This window comes from Oncorhynchus masou, unplaced genomic scaffold, assembly GCF_036934945.1.
Source record: "Oncorhynchus masou masou isolate Uvic2021 unplaced genomic scaffold, UVic_Omas_1.1 unplaced_scaffold_1604, whole genome shotgun sequence".
Classification (NCBI taxonomy): Eukaryota; Metazoa; Chordata; class Actinopteri; order Salmoniformes; family Salmonidae; genus Oncorhynchus; species Oncorhynchus masou.
The window spans coordinates 1-22,500 of record NW_027006128.1 but is presented as its reverse complement, the minus strand read 5'-3'; the positions used below and the strand labels follow the sequence as shown (position 1 = coordinate 22,500).

The window sequence follows — 22,500 nt, the reverse complement described above, 5'->3', positions numbered from 1 at the left end:
AATCTACAGTGAAGACATCTCCATCCTTACCCTCCACTACAGAAGGCAGTACAGAGAGGACGACCAGGGCCCCCAGTTCCACACCCAGCCCCCTAGGCCCCAGCACAGAGAGGACCAGCCAGGTCCCCTTCTCTATCACAGCTCTGTTCTGGCTCACGTCCTCCACCACCAGGCCCTCTCTACACCCAGGGCCTACAGACACCACATTCACCAGCCCTCCTCCATCCACTACCATGGGCCCCTGGATAAGCTCCACCGTGGGCCTCCTCAGACCAGCGCCCTGCCTGCAGTACCAGTCACCCCCACCAGTGTGACCACCAAGGCCACCACACGTCCAGGAGACACAGTGACTCCAGTCTCAACCACCTCTAGTCCACGTCCAACCACAGTCTCAGAGACACCCAGGGACACAGCTTGGACTACAACTAGGACTACAACCAGGTCTACAGCTTCTATAACCACCCTTGGTGCACCCACAGAGACAAGCACAAAGCCTGTAACTGTGGAGACAACCGAGCCATCAACAATCAAAGTCCTCTCTCCTGGTGTATCGACTACAGCCGATACTACAGTACCCTCTCTCTCACCGACCTCCACCGTTCACACCGAAACAACAACAATACCACCACCTCCAGAACCCACTTCAAAACACAGCACAGTATCAACCTCACTAGTCACCCCTTTCACTACTCTCAGCACTACACCGTCCACACGCCCGAAGACAACACCACCACTTGTTTTCACGGCAACCACAGAGAAGACCGTTCACACCTCCCCGACAGAGCTAAGGACATCCACAACTCCAGTTCCTGAGCTACCGACTACCACCGCTGTTCCCATGCTGCCAACAACAACAACAATATCAACCGGTCCTACCTCAGAACAGCCGGCGACAACCAAGAAAACGACGAGATCACCTGTCTCAATGGCAACAGCGGAACCCTTTGCAACAGCCCGTATAACTATGACACCGGCTGTAGTCACACCTGTGATTGTCATAGACATGGTAACAACATCTCAACTGACAACAACACCCACGGCCTACACTGAAAGGACCTCTTGGTCTGGCGTTGTTCCAACCACAGAGAGAACCACAGAACACACAACCACAACCGCACACCCGACCGAAGCTGTGGACTGAGACTGACCACTACTACCGGTCCCCCGACCGTACGGACCACAACAACTCAACCCATCACAATGGAAATCTCCAGCACGACCACCAAACCTCCAGACCTTCTGGTAACGACCACAGAGTCCCCCAAGATCACCTTCACCTCTCCTTCCATCTCGACCACAACAGAGGCAGTGGTCCCAACCACAACCACATTACCTGTATCACTGGTGTCACACACAGAGACCACCACGACCACCTTTACCTCTCCTTCCATCTCGACCACAACAGAGGCAGTGGTCCCAACCACAACCACGTTACCTGTATCACCGGTGTCACACACAGAGACCACCACGACTGTGCCAGGTCCACCAGTGGCTGTAGGGACCGTAACGACCCAGCCCCCCACCACACTGAAGACCACAAAGCCTTGGAGGCCCCCCCACAGCGAAACCTCCACCACTCCTTCTAGCCCTGTCTCTAGCACAGAGAGGGTGACCACACCTGAGGTCCCAGTGAAACCTGCGGTCAGCACAGAAGTAGACGTCTCTCCACACCAAGTCTTCTCCACTACCACCACTGACGCACTTCACCACGTTGCTTCATCTACAGCGCCAGGCCTCACCACCACAACCTCAGTTACCATGACGACCACCGCCAAAACCACCACAGCTCCGCCCGAGACTTCAACCGGCGCAGTTTCAACCTCCAGGACGGAGAGACCTCCTGCGACACCCGAACACCCGGCCGTGCCTGGTGTACCTGGGGAACCAGCATTATCTCTCACCACAACGGTCCCCACGACAACTGTCCCACCTGTACCTGGTGTCCATACGACCACCATCACACCTTTACCTGGTGTCCCAGTGACCACTGTCCCACCTTTACCTGGTGTCCATACGACCACCATCACACCTGTACCTGGTGTCCCAGTGACCACTGTCCCACCTTTACCTGGTGTCCCAGTGACCACTGTCCCACCTTTACCTGGTGTCCATACGACCACCATCACACCTGTACCTGGTGTCCCAGTGACCACTGTCCCACCTTTACTTGGTGTCCCAGTGACCACTGTCCCACCTTTACCTGGTGTCTATACGACCACCATCACACCTGTACCTGGTGTCCATACGACCACCGTCCCACCTTTACCTGGTGTCCCAGTGACCACTGTCCCACCTTTACCTGGTGTCCATACGACCACCATCACACCTGTACCTGGTGTCCCAGTGACCACTGTCCCACCTTTACCTGGTGTCCATACGACCACCATCACACCTGTACCTGGTGTCCCAGTGACCACTGTCCCACCTTTACCTGGTGTCCATACGACCACCATCACACCTGTACCTGGTGTCCCAGTGACCACTGCCATCAGACCAGTGACCATCAGACCGCTAACAGAGACTACTAGCGTTCCTCCCGATACAGGAAGGGTGGAAGTATTGTCTACTACTTCCACAACAACTACACAAGAACCAACTTCTTCCTGGTCTGGTCCAGTAACCACAACCAGCTCCTCCACCTCCACCACGTCAGTCCCCAGACCCACTAGCCACCCAGAGAGAGTCACTACCAGAGTGGTTCCTACTTCTAAAGTGGTCTCCAAGACAACCCACAGACCAATGACAACAACACGCAGAACAACAACAAGCAGGGTTCCCGTGACGACGTCCAGAACTGCCACAACGGTGAGGTCCACCGCCAGACCGAGCACTGTTAGGGCAACTGTAGATACAACTGTAGACCAGGCTCCTCTGAGCCTGGTCACAGCTACCGTCTCAGAGGTTGTTCCAACCACGACCGTTCGTACCACGACCAAACCAGTCACCACTGCCAGAACCACAGAATCTACCGCCGTCCCCACAGAACCCACTGGCACGACCACATCCACTTCTGTTTCCGTTCCCAGCCTGACCACGGTCACAGAATCTACCGCTGTCCCCACAGGACCCACAGGACCCATAGGACCCACAGGAACGACCACAGAACCATCCACATCCACCACTACTACACCAGAAGGAATAGTACCATCCACCACTAGAGAGACAGGGGATACTCCAGCATTCACAGAGAGCACAACCAGAATGACTCCTTCGCCTGACCTGCTGACCTCTACAGAGGTCGCAGCCACTCCAGGGGTCACACCAAAGGTCACGCCAAAGGTCCCACCAGATGTGACAGCAGCTCCCTCAGTCCCCGCCTTGCCCCCCACGGCCACCTCGACCTCCACCCCAGAGCCAGAGAGGGTGGACGGAGTAGACACCACTGCACCAAAGACTCCATCACCGTCACCTGTGTCTCCGTACACCACATCAGAGACAACCGGGTCACCTTCGGTAGCATCGCCGTATACCACGACAGAGCGTGTAGGAACTACGGCAGAGGTTACTACATCCATGGCAGTGTCCTCAACTAGGATGTGTACTGTGAGTAGACCAAGTCCTCTCTCCTTTCCTCTCTTCTCCATGTAGGCTCAATGGGGCTCAATGTAGGCTCCATTTGGCTCAATGTAGGCTCAATGGGACTCAATGTAGGCTCAATGGGGCTCAATGTAGGCTCCATGGGGCTCAATGTGGGCTCGATGGGGTTCAATGTAGGATCCATGGGGCTCAATGTAGGCTCCATGGGGCTCAATGTAGGCTCGATGGGGCTCAATGGACTCTATGGAGCTCAATGTAGGCTCCATTTGGCTCAATGTAGGCTCCATTTGGCTCAATGTAGGCTCAATGGGACTCAATGTAGGCTCAATGGGGCTCAATGTAGGCTCCATGGGGCTCAATGTAGGATCCATGGTGCTCCATGTAGGCTCCCTGGGGCTCAATGTAGGCTCCATGGGGCTCAATGTAGGCTCAATGGGACTCAATGTAGACTCCATGGGGCTCAATGTAGGCTCAATGGCGCTCAATGTAGGCTCCATTGGGCTCAATGTGGGCTCCATGGTGCTCAATGTGGGCTCCATGGGGCTCCTGAGTGGCGTAGCGGTCTAAAACACTGCATCTGAGTGCTTGAGGCGTCACTACAGACACCCTGGTTACAAATCCCAGCTGTATCACAACCGGCAATGATTGGGAGTCCCATAGGGCGGTGCACAATTGTCCCAGCATCATCCAGGTTAGGGTTTGGCCGGTGTAGGCCGTCATTGTAAATAAAAATTTGTTCTGACTTGCCTCGTTTAACTAAAGGTTAAATCAATACATTTACATTTACATTTAAGTCATTTAGCAGACGCTCTTATCCAGAGCGACTTACAAATACATATATATATAATATTTGTTACTATCTGAAAAGTCCAGTCCTCTCTGTAGGCTCAGTCGTCTCAGCCTATTACCTTATTTACTAACGCTCTGCAGTTTTCTAGCTACTTGTTCGTACGTGGTTTCTCTCATCAATGGTTTCTCTCATCAATGGTTTCTCTCATCAATGTCTTCATCTAATCCCTGTTTTCAATTAGGAAACTCTATAACACATGTTGTTCAATCTGTTCAGGTAGTAACTGTTGTTCTTCCCTGTCTCAGCCTCCCTATTCAGAGATCATAGATGAGTGTACCAAGTTCCTCTGTGTGAGCGGCCAGCTGGTCCGATTCAACATGTCCCAGAACTGTCTGTATAACTCCACCCCTCCTAACTGCGGCCTGCTCGGCTTCGCCATCCTGGTCAACGGGGACAAGTGCTGCCCGCAGTGGGACTGCCCATGTGAGGACAACTGCTAGGCGACACGTTCACAGTAGTAGACACGCACTCCAATGGAGGCTGGTGGGAGGAGCTATAGGAGGATGGGCTCGTTGTAATGGCTGGAATGGAATAAAAAGGAAGGGAGTCAAACATGTTGTTTCCATATGTTTGATGTGTTTGATAACTTTCCATTTATTTCACTCCAACCATTAAAATGAGCCCGTCCTCCTATTGCTCCCCCCACCAGCCTCCAGTGACCCCCACCCACCCTCCCCGTCAGGTGTTTCTCAGTCATGATGTCCTGTTTCTTGCTGGTGTTGTCTTGTCTCCTTCAGGTCGCTGCTCAGTGTTCCCCGACCTGAACGTGATCACGTTTGATGGTAACAGCGTGGCCATCTACAAGGCTACCTCCTACATTGTGACCCAGCTGCCCAGCGAGACCGTCAGCATCGTGGTCCAGGAATGCCCCGCTGACTCAGACACGGTGAGGATGAGGGTACATTAGGTCATTGTAACGCTTGTGCCCCCAAAATGGCCGCCTCAGAGAAAGTGAGGCCATGGAGCTATAGAATTTACAGTAGGTAACTGTAACGCCGGTGTCCCCAAAATGGCCGCCTCAGACACAGTGAGGCCCTATACTGTAGCTACAGTACCTTTGCAGAAAGTATTTCAGTGGCGATAATCAATAAATATGGTGATAAAGGACATCCTTGTCTTACACCCCTATATAATGTAAAATTCTCAGGAAATGATCATTATTCATTCACATGTCGAGTAGTTGTATATGACTTTAATCCCTTTTATTAGAGATTCTTAGCCTTTGAAAATTAAATAAAAAAGTATATTTAATATTTATTTTTCTGTTTCCATCCGAAGCTGCTGTGGAATTTCACCAACCTGTGTCTCGTGGTTTTGAACATTACCCACAAGTCCAACCACCTGGTCATCAACAGACTGCAGAGGAGGGTCAGTCTGTTCCTTCGTCTCTTCTTCATCTCTTCTTCATCTCTTCCTATCACTTCTTCATATCTTTCTATCTCTTCTTCATCTCTTCCTCATCTCTTCCTATCTCTTCTTCATCTCTTCCTATCTCTTCCTATCTCTTCTCCATCTCTTCTTCATTTCTTCCTCATCTCTTCTTCATCTCTTCCCATCTCTTCTTCATCTCTTCCTATCTCTTCTTCATCTCTTCCTATCTCTTCTTCATCTCTTCCTATCTCTTCTTCATCTCTTCCCATCTCTTCCCATATCTTCTTCATCTCTTCCTATCTCTTCTTCATCTCTTCCTATCTCTTCTTCATCTCTTCCTATCTCTTCTTCATCTCTTCCTATCTCTTCTTCATCTCTTCCCATCTCTTCTTCATCTCTTCCCATATCTTCTTCATCTCTTCCTATCTCTTCTTCATCTCCTCTTCATCTCTTCTTCATCTCCTCTTCATCTCTTCCTATCTCTTCTTCATCTCTTCCTATCTCTTCTTCATCTCTTCCTATCTCTTCGTCATCTCTTCCTATCTCTTCTTCATCTCTTCTTCATTTCTTCCTCATCTCTTCTTCATCTCTTCCCATCTCTTCTTCATCTCTTCCTATCTCTTCTTCATTTCTTCCTCATCTCTTCTTCATCTCTTCCTATCTCTTCTTCATCTCTTCCTATCTCTTCGTCATCTCTTCCTATCTCTTCTTCATCTCTTCTTCATTTCTTCCTCATCTCTTCTTCATCTCTTCCCATCTCTTCTTCATCTCTTCCTATCTCTTCTTCATCTCTTCCTATCTCTTCTTCATCTCTTCCTATCTCTTCTTCATTTCTTCCTCATCTCTTCTTCATCTCTTCCCATCTCTTCTTCATCTCTTCCTATCTCTTCTTCATCTCTTCCCATCTCTTCTTCATCTCTTCTTCATCTCTTCTTCATCTCTTCCTATCTCTTCTTCATCTCTTCCTATCTCTTCGTCATCTCTTCCTATCTCTTCTTCATCTCTTCTTCATTTCTTCCTCATCTCTTCTTCATCTCTTCCCATCTCTTCTTCATCTCTTCCTATCTCTTCTTCATCTCTTCCTATCTCTTCTTCATCTCTTCCTATCTCTTCTTCATTTCTTCCTCATCTCTTCTTCATCTCTTCCCATCTCTTCTTCATCTCTTCCTATCTCTTCTTCATCTCTTCCCATCTCTTCTTCATCTCTTCCCATCTCTTCTTCATCTCTTCCTATCTCTTCTTCATTTCTTCCTCATCTCTTCTTCATCTCTTCCCATCTCTTCTTCATCTCTTCCTATCTCTTCTTCATCTCTTCCCATCTCTTCCTCATCTCTTCCTAATCTCTTCTTCATCTCTTCCTAATTTCTTCTTCATCTCTTCTTCATCTCCTCCTATCTCTTCTTCATCTCTTCCTATCTCTTCTTCATCTCTTCCTATCTCTTCTTCATCTTTCCCATCTCTCTCGGTCTAACTAGCCCTTTATTCACCAATTTGACTACAGACAGAATCAAAGTCAATGTCAAGTAGAAAGAGTTCATCCTAGACCTAAAACGTGATGAGATGTTAATTAACTTGCCACACACACAGTAGTATTTGTAGGCCTATCTATATTAGAAAATACAGTACCCCTCAACATATAGGATTTTGACACATCTTTTCTCTCTGTCAGCTGTATGTGAACTCGAGGTACGCCAAGCCGAGGTTCAAGAAGTTTGGCTTTGAGATCCTGGACACCGGCAACATGTATCTGATCCGTACGCCAGCGGGCCTGAAGCTGCAGTGGTTCCACAGCACGGGCATGTTGGTCATCGAGACAGAGAGCTACAACAGCAAACTGCCCACCATGGGCCTCTGTGGTATGTTGTGTAGTTAGAACTTATGAGGACATTGGTATGTGGTTTACCAGGACACTGGCATGTGGTTTACCAGGACACTGATATTTGGTTTACCATGACACTAGTATTTAGTTTACCAGGACACTGGTACCTGACTTACCAGGACACTGATATTTGGTTTACAAGGACAATGACATGTTGTTTACCAGGACAATGGCATTTGGTTTACCAGGACAATGGCATCCATTTGAAGTGGAGTGGTATGGAGGCTGGCTGTAGTGTGCTTCCCAAGTGGGACTCTATTCCCTATTTATACCACTCCTTTTGCCCCGGCCATGGGGTCAAAGGTTGTGCACTAGGGATAGGGTGCCATTTGGGACGTACCATAGGACCTCACCTGCTATAGCCATTCAGGTTGAGTAGGGGCCATAGATTGAGAAGGGGCCATAGATTGAGTAGGGGCCATAGATTGAGTAGGGGCCATAGATTGAGAAGGGGCCATAGATTGAGTAGGAGCCATAGATAGAGTAAGTGCCATAGATTGAGTAGGGACCATAGATTGAGTAGGGGCCACAGATTGAATAGGGGCCACAGATTGAGTAGGGGCCACAGATTGAGTAGGGGCCACAGATTGAGTAGGGGCCACAGATTGAGTAGGAGCCATAGATTGAGTAGGGGCCATAGATTGTGTAGGGGCCACAGATTGAGTAGGGGTCACAGATTGAATAGGGGCCACAGATTGAGTAGGGGCCATAGATTGTGTAGGGGCCACAGATTGAGTAGGGGTCACAGATTGAATAGGGGCCACAGATTGAGTAGGGGCCATAGATTAAGGGCCACATATTGAGTAGGGTCCCTGAGATGTTGTGAATGTTTCGTAGGTGAACGTGCCATTCCTGAAATAATAACGCTGTTTCATCTTCTGGCTTCCCGCTCACTATCCCTCCCTTCTTGCATTCTGGCCATGGCCTTGCCCCCCGACGTTGCCCCCGACGCATGCTCTCTCTCACTCTTTGTCTCTCGCCTCTCCCCCTCTGTTCCCCTCTTCCGATCACCTCTCTCTCTCTCTCTTTCTCTCTGTGTGTGTCTCTCTCTCTCCCTTTGTCTGTCCCCCCCCCCTCTCTCTCTCTCACTCTCTCTCTCTCTCTCTCTCTCTCTCTGTCTCTCTCTCTCTCTCTCTCTCTTTGTGTGTGTGTCTCTCTCTCTCTCTCTCTCTTTGTGTCTCTCTCTCTCTCTCTCTCTTTGTGTGTGTCTCTCTCTCTCTTTGTGTCTCTCCCTACTTCCCCCAGGCTGCTGTGATGGTAACCCGGCCAACGACCTGATGCTGTCGAATGGGACGACAGTCGGGGAGAGCGAGGACCCAGCGGTGTTCATCGACAGCTGGCAGGTCCCCAACACCACCAGTTACATCAGCCACAGCCGGCGCAGAGAAGTCAACTGTTCCACCAGCGACTGTTCCCAGTGTATGACCATGCTCCGAAACACCTCCTTCAGCCCCTGCCATGCTTTTGTAGGTTCACTGCTTCCTCTCTCTCTCCCTCATCGTACTGTACCCTCCCATCCCAATACAGTACTGTAGATGTGTTGAAGACAGATGATTCTGTACAGTACCCTCCCATCCCAATACAGTACTGTAGATGTGTTGAAGACAGATGATTCTGTACAGTACCCTCCCATCCCAATACAGTACTGTAGATGTGTTGAAGACATAAGACAGATGATACTGTACAGTACCCTCCCATCCCAATACAGTACTGTAGATGTGTTGAAGACATAAGACAGATGATTCTGTACAGTACCCTCCCATCCCAATACAGTACTGTAGATGTGTTGAAGACAGATGATTCTGTACAGTACCCTCCCATCCCAATACAGTACTGTAGATGTGTTGAAGACATAAGACAGATGATTCTATACAGTACCCTCCCACCCCAATACAGTACTGTAGATGTGTTGAAGACATAAGACAGATGATACTGTACAGTACCCTCCCATCCCAATACAGTACTGTAGATGTGTTGAAGACATAAGACAGATGATTCTATACAGTACCCTCCCACCCCAATACAGTACTGTAGATGTGTTGAAGACATAAGACAGATGATACTGTACAGTACCCTCCCATCCCAATACAGTACTGTAGATGTGTTGAAGACATAAGACAGATGATTCTGTACAGTACCCTCCCATCCCAATACAGTACTGTAGATGTGTTGAAGACATAAGACAGATGATTCTGTACAGTACCCTCCCATCCCAATACAGTACTGTAGATGTGTTGAAGACAGATGATACTGTACAGTACCCTCCCATCCCAATACAGTACTGTAGATGTGTTGAAGACAGATGATACTGTACAGTACCCTCCCATCCCAATACAGTACTGTAGATGTGTTGAAGACAGATGATACTGTACAGTACCCTCCCATCCCAATACAGTACTGTAGATGTGTTGAAGACAGATGATTCTATACAGTACCCTCCCACCCCAATACAGTACTGTAGATGTGTTGAAGACATAAGACAGATGATTCTGTACAGTACCCTCCCATCCCAATACAGTACTGTAGATGTGTTGAAGACAGATGATTCTGTACAGTACCCTCCCACCCCAATACAGTACTGTAGATGTGTTGAAGACAGAAGACAGAGGATTGAAGAAAACGTTGTTGTATTTCTTGTCATGTGCCGCAGGTTCCTCCCAGTACGTTCTGTGAGGTGTGGGTCCGTGACGCGGAGTACGTCACCAACCCGTGTGTCGCGCTGGCTGCCTACGTGGCATCTTGTCACAAGTTCAACGTCTGCATGGAGTGGAGGAGCCCAGACTACTGTCGTAAGGACTGGCTTTATTCTGCTCCGCTGACTGTTTAACATGGCTTCCCAAAGCACAGTCAGCACAGTCAGACACATGAAGCCTTACACATTACACTATAATGTTGTAACATCAGTCAATACACTATAATGTTTTAACATCAGTCAATACACTATAATGTTGTAACATCAGTCAATACACTATAATGTTTTAACATCAGTCAATACACTATAATGTTTTAACATCAGTCAATACACTATAATGTTATAACATCAGTCAATACAATATAATGTTTTAACATCGGTCAATACACTATAATGTTTTCATGTCAGTCAATACACTATAATGTTGTAACATCAGTCAATACACTATAATGTTTTAACATCAGTCAATACACTATAATGTTTTAACATCAGTCAATACACTATAATGTTATAACATCAGTCAATACAATATAATGTTTTAACATCGGTCAATACACTATAATGTTTTCATGTCAGTCAATACACTATAATGTTGTAACATCAGTCAATACACTATAATGTTTTAACATCAGTCAATACACTATAATGTTTTAACATCAGTCAATACACTATAATGTTTTCATGTCAGTCAATACACTATAATGTTTTAACATCAGTCAATACACTATAATGTTTTAACATCAGTCAATACACTATAATGTTTTAACATCAGTCAATACACTATAATGTTTTAACATCAGTCAACACACTATAATGTTTCTATGTCAGTCAACACACTCACAGTATAATGTTTTAATGTCAGTCAACACACTCACAGTATAATGTTTTAATGTCAGTCAACACACTCACAGTATAATGTTTTAATGTCAGTCAACACACTCACAGTATAATGTTTCCATGTCAGTCAACACACTCACAGTATAATGTTTCCATGTCAGTCAACACACTCACAGTATAATGTTTTAATGTCAGTCAACACACTCACAGTATAATGTTTCCCTGTCAGTCAACACACTCACAGTATAATGTTTCCATGTCAGTCAACACACTCACAGTTTAATGTTTCCATGTCAGTCAACACACTCACAGTTTAATGTTTTAATGTCAGTCAACACACTCACAGTATAATGTTTTAATGTCAGTCAACACACTCACAGTTTAATGTTTCCATGTCAGTCAACACACTCACAGTATAATGTTCCCATGTCAGTCAACACACTCACAGTATAATGTTTCCATGTCAGTCAACACACTCACAGTATAATGTTTTAAAGTCAGTCAACACACTCACAGTATAATGTTTCCATGTCAGTCAACACACTCACAGTTTAATGTTTCCATGTCAGTCAACACACTCACAGTATAATGTTTTAATGTCAGTCAACACACTCACAGTATAATGTTTCCATGTCAGTCAACACACTCACAGTATAATGTTTCCATGTCAGTCAACACACTCACAGTATAATGTTTCCATGTCAGTCAACACACTCACAGTATAATGTTTTAATGTCAGTCAACACACTCACAGTTTAATGTTTCCATGTCAGTCAACACACTCACAGTATAATGTTTCCCTGTCAGTCAACACACTCACAGTATAATGTTTCCATGTCAGTCAACACACTCACAGTATAATGTTTCCATGTCAGTCAACACACTCACAGTTTAATGTTTCCATGTCAGTCAACACACTCACAGTTTAATGTTTCCATGTCAGTCAACACACTCACAGTATAATGTTTCCATGTCAGTCAACACACTCACAGTATAATGTTTCCATGTCAGTCAACACACTCACAGTTTAATGTTTCCATGTCAGTCAACACACTCACAGTATAATGTTTCCAGGTCAGTCAACACACTCACAGTATAATGTTTCCATGTCAGTCAACACACTCACAGTTTAATGTTTCCATGTCAGTCAACACACTCACAGTATAATGTTTCCCTGTCAGTCAACACACTCACAGTATAATGTTTTAATGTCAGTCAACACACTCACAGTATAATGTTTCCATGTCAGTCAACACACTCACAGTATAATGTTTTAATGTCAGTCAACACACTCACAGTATAATGTTTCCATGTCAGTCAACACACTCACAGTATAATGTTTTAATGTCAGTCAACACACTCACAGTATAATGTTTCCATGTCAGTCAACACACTCACAGTATAATGTTTTAATGTCAGTCAACACACTCACAGTATAATGTTTTAATGTCAGTCAACACACTCACAGTATAATGTTTCCCTGTCAGTCAACACACTCACAGTATAATGTTTCCATGTCAGTCAACACACTCACAGTATAATGTTTCCATGTCAGTCAACACACTCACAGTATAATGTTTTAATGTCAGTCAACACACTCACAGTATAATGTTTTAATGTCAGTCAACACACTCACAGTATAATGTTTTAATGTCAGTCAACACACTCACAGTATAATGTTTCCATGTCAGTCACTGTCATTGTGTAAAGCAATAGATAAAGTTCTGCATCATGGACGTAAGAATATTGAATGAAGCTCTGACGCCTGTCGTGGTTCTGATAATGTTCATGAACAGTTTAAAACAGTGTCTGTCTCACCTCTCTCCTCTCCCAGCCTTCATGTGTCCAGACCGACTGCGTTACCAGGCCTGTCTGCCTACCTGTACAGCCCAGTCCTGCTCCAACCACGACTTTGACCACGACCCTGAGCAGTGTACAGGCCTGACAGAGGGATGTGTTTGTCCTGAAGGCACTCTGCTCCATCGACCCTACTCTGCCCTCTGCATCCCCCCTGAGAAGTGTGGTAAGCCTTCACTGATCAACCCTCCGCCATCACACACACAATGAAATGAACACTGGTCAACATTCATATAATACAAAACACCCGGTGTGGTCTGGTCTGGTCTGGTCTGGTCTGGTCTGGTCTGGTCTGGTCTGGTCTAGTCTAGTCTGGTCTGGTCTGGACTAGTCTGGTCTGGTCTAGTCTCGTCTAGTCTGGTCTGGTCTGGTCTGGACTAGTCTGGTCTGGTCTAGTCTGGTCTGGTCTAGTCTGGTCTAGTCTAGTCTAGTCTGGTCTAGTCTGGTCTGGTCTAGTCTGGTCTGGTCTGGTCTGGTCTAGTCTGGTCTGGTCTGGTCTAGTCTAGTCTGGTCTGGTCTGGTCTGGACTAGTCTGGTCTGGTCTAGTCTGGTTTGGTCTAGTCTAGTCTAGTCTGGTCTGGTCTGGTCCGGTCCGGTCCGGTCCGGTCCGGTCCAGTCCAGTCTAGTCTAGTCTAGTCTAGTCTAGTCTAGTCTAGTCTAGTCTGGTCTGGTCTGGTCTGGTCTGGTCTGGTCTGGTCTGGACTAGTCTAGTCTAGTCTAGTCTAGTCTAGTCTAGTCTAATCTGGTCTAGTCTAGTCTAGTCTGGTCTGGTCTGGTCTGGTCCGGTCTGGTCTTTAGTGGAAAACACTTACTGTAAGTCACCCTGAGTAAGAACATCTGAGTAATACATCTTACACTTCAGTACATGTTTTATCTGTGTGTGTGTGTGTCTGCCAGCCTGTACGGACAGTTCGGGTGTACCCCGTGCTCCTGGCGAGGTGTGGAAGACATCTTACATGTTTTATCTGTGTGTGTGTGTGTCTGCCAGCCTGTACGGACAGTTCGGGTGTACCCCGTGCTCCTGGCGAGGTGTGGAAGGCGTCTAAAGATGGCTGCTGTATGTATCGCTGTGACAACGACAGCATCGTTCCCGTGGAGTATAACTGCTCTGCCGTGCCTCAGCCACTCTGCCGCAGGGCCGGGGAAGTGGTCATCGGTCTGGCAGACGACACCTCCTGCTGCCCACAGAGAGCCTGCGGTAAGATACGAGCACATTACTACAGTCCACTGGGAAAATTCAAGTTAGGTTTTAACCTACAACTTAAACCAGTGGTGGAAAATGTACTCGATTTAAATACTAGCAAAATCTACAATGGAATGGTTCAAAAATAAACATATCCAGGTGTTAGAATGGCCAAGTCAAAGTCCAGATCTGAATCCAATTGAGAATCTGTGGAAAGAACTGAAAACTGCTGTTCACAAATGCTCAAGGGGCCGAATACTTTGGCAAGGCACTGTAAATACTTGAGTAAAAGTAAAGATACCTTAATAGTATTTAAAAAAGTCACCCAGTAAAATACTACTTCAGTAAAAGTCTAAAAGTATTTGGTTTTAAATATACTTAAATATCAAAAGTAAATGTAGGTGCTAAAATATACTTAAGTATCGAAAGTAAAAGTAAAAGTATGAATAATTTAAATTCCTTATATTAAGCAAACCAGACGGCACAATTTGAATGTTTATTTTGTTATTTGACGAATAGCCAGGGTTTACACTCCGACCCCTCAGACATCATCTCCGAGCCTCAGACATCATCTCCGACCCTCAGACATCATCTCCGACCCTCAGACATCATCTCCGACCCTCAGACATCATCTCCGACCCTCAGACATCATCTCCGACCCTCAGACATCATCTCCGACCCTCAGACATCATCTCCGACCCTCAGACATCATCTCCGACCCTCAGACATCATCTCCGACCCTCAGACATCCTCCCGACCCTCATACATCATCTCCGACCCTCAGATATCATCTCCGACCCTCAGACATCATCTCCGACCCTCAGACATCCTCTCCGACCCTCATACATCATCTCAGACATCCTCTCCGACCCTCAGACATCATCTCCGACCCTCAGACATCATCTCCGACCCTCAGACATCCTCCCGACCCTCATACATCATCTCCGACCCTCAGACATCATCTCCGACCCTCAGACATCATCTCCGACCCTCAGACATCATCTCCGACCCTCAGACATCCTCTCCGACCCTCAGACATCATCTCCGACCCTCAGACATCATCTCCGACCCTCAGACATCATCTCCGTCCCTCAGACATCATTTAAAAACAAAGCATTAGTGTTTAGTGAGTCCCTCAGATCAGAGGCAGTAGGGATGACCTTGATAAGTGTGCGAATTGGACCATTTTCTGTCCTGCTAAGCATTCAAAATATAATGTATTCTTTTGGATGTCGGGGAAAATGTATGGAGTACATCATTTTCCATAGGAAAGTATATATTTTTTATTTAATCAGGCAAGTCAGTTAAGAACAAATTCTTATTAACAATGACGGCCTACCCCGGTCAAACCTGGGTCAAACCTGGGCCAAACTTGGGTCAAACCTGGGCCAAACCTGGGTCAAACCTGGGCCAAACCTGGGCCAAACCTGGGTCAAACCTGGGTCAAACCTGGGTCATTTGTACGCCGTCCTATGGGACTCCCAATTACGGCCGGTTGTGATACAGCCTGGATTCAAACCGGGGTGTCTGTAACGACGCCTCTACCACTGAGATGCAGTGCCTTAGACTGCTCCCCCACTCAGGCGCCCAAGTAAAAGTTGTCAAAAATATGAATAATAAAGAAACGTAAAGATAACCCCCCAAAACAACTTAAGTAGTACTCTAAAGTATTTTCTACTTAAGTACTTTACACCAATGACTTGAACCAACTTAGCAAAGTCAGCTGCTGTCCTATGAAAGCCTGCTGTAAGACTCTGTCACAAGTGGACCACTACTCAAAAAGAATGAATCTGATGACCCTGAAAACAATTGTGAAGGAACTTTAAAGAGTTGAGAGCTCAACTCAATGTCAACAGGAACTTGAGTTCCACTTGAACAATTTAGGAACGATGTTTAGGCGGCCATTATGTATTGTGATTGGTTTGTATTGATCTGATGGTGTCTGTCTGTCTGTCTGTCTGTCTGTCTGTCTGTCTGTCTGTCTGTCTGTCTGTCTGTCTGTCTGTCTGTCTGTCTGTCTGTCTCTCTGTCTGTCTGTCTGTCTGTCTGTCTGTCTGTCTGTCTGTCTGTCTGTCTGTCTGTCTGTCTGTCTGTCTGTCTGTATGTCTGTCTGTATGTCTCTCTGTCTCTCTGTCTCTCTGTCTCTCTGTCTGTCATCCAGTTTGTAACCAGACCCTGTGTGACATCTTCCCCCCGGAGTGTCAGTATGGAGAGAAGCTGGTGTCTTACTTCAGAGAGGACTCCTGCTGTCCAGACTACGTCTGTGGTGAGAGGCCTCTCTTCTGTATGATAACCACCACGAGGCCATATGATGATACCAGGCTATATTATGATAACAGGCTATATGATGATACCAGGCTATATGATGATACCAGGCTATATGATGATACCAGGCTATATGATGATACTAGGATATATGATGACACTATACTATATGATGATACCAGGCTATATGATGATTCCAGGCTATATGATGATACCAGACTATATGATGATACCAGACTATATGATGATACCAGGCTATATGATGATACCAGACTATATGATGATACCAGGCTATATGATGATACCAGACTATATGATGATACCAGGCTATATGATGATACCAGACTATATGATGATACCAGGCTATATGATGATACCAGACTATATGATGATACTAGGATATATGATGATACCAGGCTATATGATGATACCAGACTATATGATGATACCAGGCTATATGATGATACTATTCTATGTGATGATACCAGACTATATGATGATACCAGACTATATGATGACACCAGACTATATGATGATACCAGACTATATGATGATACTAGGATATATGATGATACCAGGCTATGTGATGATACTATTCTATATCATGTTGACAGGCTATATGATGATACCAGGCTATATGATGATACCAGGCTATATGATGATACTAGGATATATGATGATACCAGGCTATGTGATGATACCAGGCTATATGATGATACCAGGCTATGTGATGATACTATTCTATATCATGTTGACAGGCTATATGGTGATACTATTCTATGTGATGATACTATTCTATATGATGATACCAGACTATATGATAATACCAGGCTATATTTTGTGATACTAGGCTATATGATGATACCAGGCTATATGGTGATACTAGGCTATATGATGATACTCGGCCATGGTGATACATATGTTTAAAATGTGTGCTGTGTGTGTATTTCTGTGTGTATTTTTGTGTGTGTGTGTGTGTGTTGTGTACAGAGTGTGACCCAGAGCGCTGTGAGTCAGACGTCCCAGCCTGTAGAGAGGACCAGACCCTCATCGCCACCAGGGCTGATGGCAGCTGCTGCCTGGCACACATCTGTAGTGAGTCGACCACAACATAACCACAACCATGACCACAATATAACCACAACCATGACCACAATATAACCACAACCATGACCACAATATAACCACAACCATGACCACAATATAACCACAATATAACCACAACCATGACCACAATATAACCACAACCATGACACAATATAACCACAACCATGACCACAATATAACCACAACCATGACCACAATATAACCACAACCATGACCACAATATAACCACAACCATGACCACAATATAACCACAACCATGACCACAATATAACCACAACCATGACCACAATATAACCACAACCATGACCGCAATATAACCACAACCATGACCACAATATAACCACAACCATGACCACAATATAACCACAACCATGACACAATATAACCACAACCATGACCACAATATAACCACAATATAACCACAACCATGACCACAATATAACCACAACCATGACACAATATAACCACAACCATGACCACAATATAACCACAACCATGACCACAATATAACCACAACCATGACCACAATATAACCACAACCATGACCACAATATCACCACAACCATGACCACAATATCACCACAACCATGACCACAATATACAGTGCCTTGCGAAAGTATTCGGCCCCCTTGAACTTTGCGACCTTTTGCCACATTTCAGGCTTCAAACATAAAGATATAAAACTGTATTTTTTTGTGAAGAATCAACAACAAGTGGGACACAATCATGAAGTGGAACAACATTTATTGGATATCTCAAACTTTTTTATCAAATCAAAAACTGAAAAATTGGGCGTGCAAAATTATTCAGCCCCTTTACTTTCAGTGCAGCAAACTCTCTCCAGAAGTTCAGTGAGGATCTCTGAATGATCCAATGTTGACCTAAATGACTAATGATGATAAATACAATCCACCTGTGTGTAATCAAGTCTCCGTATAAATGCACCTGCACTGTGATAGTCTCAGAGGTCCGTTAAAAGCGCAGAGAGCATCATGAAAAACAAGGAACACACCAGGCAGGTCTGAGATACTGTTGTGAAGAAGTTTAAAGCCGGATTTGGATACAAAAAGATTTCCCAAGCTTCAAACATCCCAAGGAGCACTGTGCAAGCAATAATATTGAAATGGAAGGAGTATCAGACCACTGCAAATCTACCAAGACCTGGCCGTCCCTCTAAACTTTCAGCTCATACAAGGAGAAGACTGATCAGAGATGCAGCCAAGAGGCCCATGATCACTCTGGATGAACTGCAGAGATCTACAGCTGAGGTGGGAGACTCTGTCCATAGGACAACAATCAGTCATATATTTCACAAATCTGGCCTTTATGGAAGAGTGGCAAGAAGAAAGCCATTTCTTAAAGATATCCATAAAAAGTGTTGTTTAAAGTTTGCCACAAGCCACCTGGGAGACACACCAAACATGTGGAAGAAGGTGCTCTGGTCAGATGAAACCAAAATTTAACTTTTTGGCAACAATGCAAAACGTTATGTTTGGCGTAAAAGCAACACAGCTCATCACCCTGAACACACCATCCTCACTGTCAAACATGGTGGTGGCAGCATCATGTTTTGGGCCTGCTTTTCTTCAGCAGGGACAGGGAAGATGGTTAAAATTGATGGGAAGATGGATGGAGCCAAATACAGGACCATTCTGGAAGAAAACCTGATGGAGTCTGCAAAAGACCTGAGACTGGGACGGAGATTTGTCTTCCAACAAGACAATGATCCAAAACATAAAGCAAAATCTACAATGGAATGGTTCAAAAATAAACATATCCAGGTGTTAGAATGGCCAAGTCAAAGTCCAGACCTGAATCCAATCGAGAATCTGTGGAAAGAACTGAAAACTGCTGTTCACAAATGATCTCCATCCAACCTCACTGAGCTCGAGCTGTTTTGCAAGGAGGAATGGGAAAAAATTTCAGTCTCTCGATGTGCAAAACTGATAGAGACATACCCCAAGCGACTTACAGCTGTAATCGCAGCAAAAGGTGGTGCTACAAAGTATTAACTTAAGGGGGCTGAATAATTTTGCATGCCCAATTTTTCAGTTTTTGATTTGTTAAAAAAGTTTGAAATATCCAATAAATGTCGTTCCACTTCATGATTGTGTCCCACTTGTTGTTGATTCTTCACAAAAAAATACAGTTTTATATCTTTATGTTTGAAGCCTGAAATGTGGCAAAAGGTCGCAAAGTTCAAGGGGGCCGAATACTTTCGCAAGGCACTGTAACCACAACCATGACCACAATATAACCACAACCATGACCACAATATAACCACAATATAACCACAACCATGACCACAATATAACCACAACCATGACCACAATATAACCACAACCATGACCGCAATATAACCACAACCATGACCGCAATATAACCACAATATAACGACAACCATGAAAACAACATAATGACAATGCAACCACAACCATGACAGACCAGCATCATCCCACAAACATAACCAGAATCTAATTCTTTATCATGCCACTATACACATTGTATAATGGCAAGTTATGTGTTTTGCTGTCAAGCTGTGGTGTCTCCTTTCTCCAGTGTGATGATGTGTCTCCTGTCTCCAGTGTGTTGATGTGTCTCCTTTCTCCAGTGTGATGATGTGTCTCCTCTCTCCAGTGTGATGATGTCTCCTCTCTCCAGTGTGTTGATGTGTCTCCTTTCTCCAGTGTGTTGATGTGTCTCCTTTCTCCAGTGTGTTGATATCTCCTTTCTCCAGTGTGTTGATGTGTCTCCTTTCTCCAGTGTGATGATGTGTCTCCTTTCTCCAGTGTGATGATGTGTCTCCTTTCTCCAGTGTGATGATGTGTCTCCTTTCTCCAGTGTGATGATGTGTCTCCTTTCTCCAGTGTGATGATGTGTCTCCTTTCTCCAGTGTGTTGATGTGTCTCCTTTCTCCAGTGTGTTGATATCTCCTTTCTCCAGTGTGTTGATGTGTCTCCTTTCTCCAGTGTGTTGATGTATCTCCTTTCTCCAGTGTGTTGATGTGTCTCCTTTCTCCAGTGTGTTGATATCTCCTTTCTCCAGTGTGTTGATGTGTCTCCTTTCTCCAGTGTGTTGTGTGCCCTTTCTCCAGTGTGTTGATGTGTCTCCTCTCTCCAGTGTGTTGATGTGTCTCCTTTCTCCAGTGTGATGATGTGTCTCCTTTCACCAGTGTGTTGATGTGTCTCCTTTCACCAGTGTGTTGATGTGTCTCCTTTCACCAGTGTGTTGATGTGTCTCCTCTCTCCAGTGTGTTTATGTGTCTCCTTTCTCCAGTGTGTTGATGTGTCTCCTCTCTCCAGTGTGTTTATGTGTCTCCTTTCTCCAGTGTGTTGATGTGTCTCCTTTCTCCAGTGTGATGATGTGTCTCCTTTCTCCAGTGTGTTGATGTGTCTCCTTTCTCCAGTGTGTTGATGTGTCTCCTTTCTCCAGTGTGTTGATGTGTCTCCTTTCTCCAGTGTGTTGATGTGTCTCCTTTCTCCAGTGTGATGATGTGTCTCCTTTCTCCAGTGTGTTGATGTGTCTCCTTTCTCCAGTGTGATGATGTGTCTCCTTTCTCCAGTGTGTTGATGTGTCTCCTTTCTCCAGTGTGCTGATGTGTCTCCTTTCTCCAGTGTGTTGATGTGTCTCCTTTCTCCAGTGTGTTGATGTGTCTCCTTTCTCCAGTGTGTTGATGTGTCTCCTTTCTCCAGTGTGTTGATGTGTCTCCTTTCTCCAGTGTGTTGATGTGTCTCCTTTCTCCAGTGTGTTGATGTGTCTCCCTTCACTAGTGTGTTGATGTGTCTCCTCTCTCCAGTGTGTGGTTCCTGTTTGGAGGTGGTCCCAAACTGCCAAGATGGAGAGGTGTTGACGGTGGACGCCAACAGTACAGACCTCTGCTGTCCTGTCTACCACTGTGGTGAGTACAACACACACACACACACACACACACACACACACACACACACACACACACACACACACACACACACACACACACACACACACACACACACACACACACACCCACACCCACACACACACTCACTCACAGTGTCTCTGATTCCTGTGTGTGTGTGTGCAGTGTGTGAGCCGTACCGGTGTGCTGCGTTGTCATGTCCCTTGGGGATGTCTGCTGTCACCGTGTCCCCTCCAGACCACTGCTGTCCCCTTCACACCTGCGGTAAAGTAGCTTCTTACACCATCACGTAATGGGGGAACGTGTGTCCTCCTCCATCACGTAATGGGGGAACGTGTGTCCTCCTCCATCACGTAATGGTGGAACGTGTGTCCTCCTCCATCACGTAATGGGGGAACGTGTGTCCTCCTCCATCACGTAATGGGGGAACGTGTGTCCTCCTCCATCACGTAATGGGGGAACGTGTGTCCTCCTCCATCACGTAATGGGGGAACGTGTGTCCTCCTCCATCACGTAATGGGGGAACGTGTGTCCTCCTCCATCACGTTGCAACCTGTTAGCCTCCAGCCTCCTGTTAGCCTCACCCCCCCCCCCCCAAAAAAATTAACACAAATTGAAAATGTTTTTTTTTGTTTCCCTATTTTTTCCCCAGAGTGTGCATGTGACAAACTGTCGAAGCCAAAATGTGTTCTGGTAGGTTTCTGTATGATTCCACATGATAATGGATGTGTTCGTGTTATCTCTGTAGTGGATGTGTTCGTGTTATCTCTGTAGTGGATGTGTTCGTGTTATCTCTGTAGTGGATGTGTTTGTGTTATCTCTGTAATGGATGTGTTCGTGTTATCTCTGTAGTGGATGTGTTTGTGTTATCTCTGTAGTGGATGTGTTTGTGTTATCTCTGTAGTGGATGTGTTTGTGTTATCTCTGTAGTGGATGTGTTCGTGTTATCTCTGTAATGGATGTGTTTGTGTTATCTCTGTAATGGATCTGTCCCTGTAATGGATGTGTTTGTGTTATCTCTGCA

The 22,500-nt window shown here is 45.6% G+C and overlaps 1 protein-coding gene across 1 annotated transcript in view; it reads left to right on the top strand.

Annotated features, from left to right (window-relative positions):
- The window catches only part of LOC135531497 (otogelin-like), a gene marked incomplete at its 3' end in the record, with an annotated part of 126,313 nt that extends 104,144 nt beyond the window's left edge, over positions 1 to 22,169 (top strand). The window contains 19 exon segments of the mRNA XM_064959526.1: positions 1 to 172; positions 215 to 255; positions 258 to 843; positions 1,086 to 1,256; positions 1,368 to 1,972; positions 2,498 to 3,543; positions 4,633 to 4,810; positions 5,125 to 5,273; positions 5,666 to 5,755; positions 7,428 to 7,614; positions 8,883 to 9,103; positions 10,288 to 10,426; positions 13,001 to 13,189; positions 14,012 to 14,221; positions 16,368 to 16,472; positions 17,462 to 17,566; positions 21,375 to 21,476; positions 21,642 to 21,740; positions 22,129 to 22,169. The exon segment at positions 1 to 172 is cut by the window's left edge and continues 429 nt beyond it. Of these exon segments, the coding sequence (XP_064815598.1) occupies positions 1 to 172; positions 215 to 255; positions 258 to 843; positions 1,086 to 1,256; positions 1,368 to 1,972; positions 2,498 to 3,543; positions 4,633 to 4,810; positions 5,125 to 5,273; positions 5,666 to 5,755; positions 7,428 to 7,614; positions 8,883 to 9,103; positions 10,288 to 10,426; positions 13,001 to 13,189; positions 14,012 to 14,221; positions 16,368 to 16,472; positions 17,462 to 17,566; positions 21,375 to 21,476; positions 21,642 to 21,740; positions 22,129 to 22,169 (4,436 nt within the window).
- Positions 22,170 to 22,500: the final 331 nt, after the last annotated feature.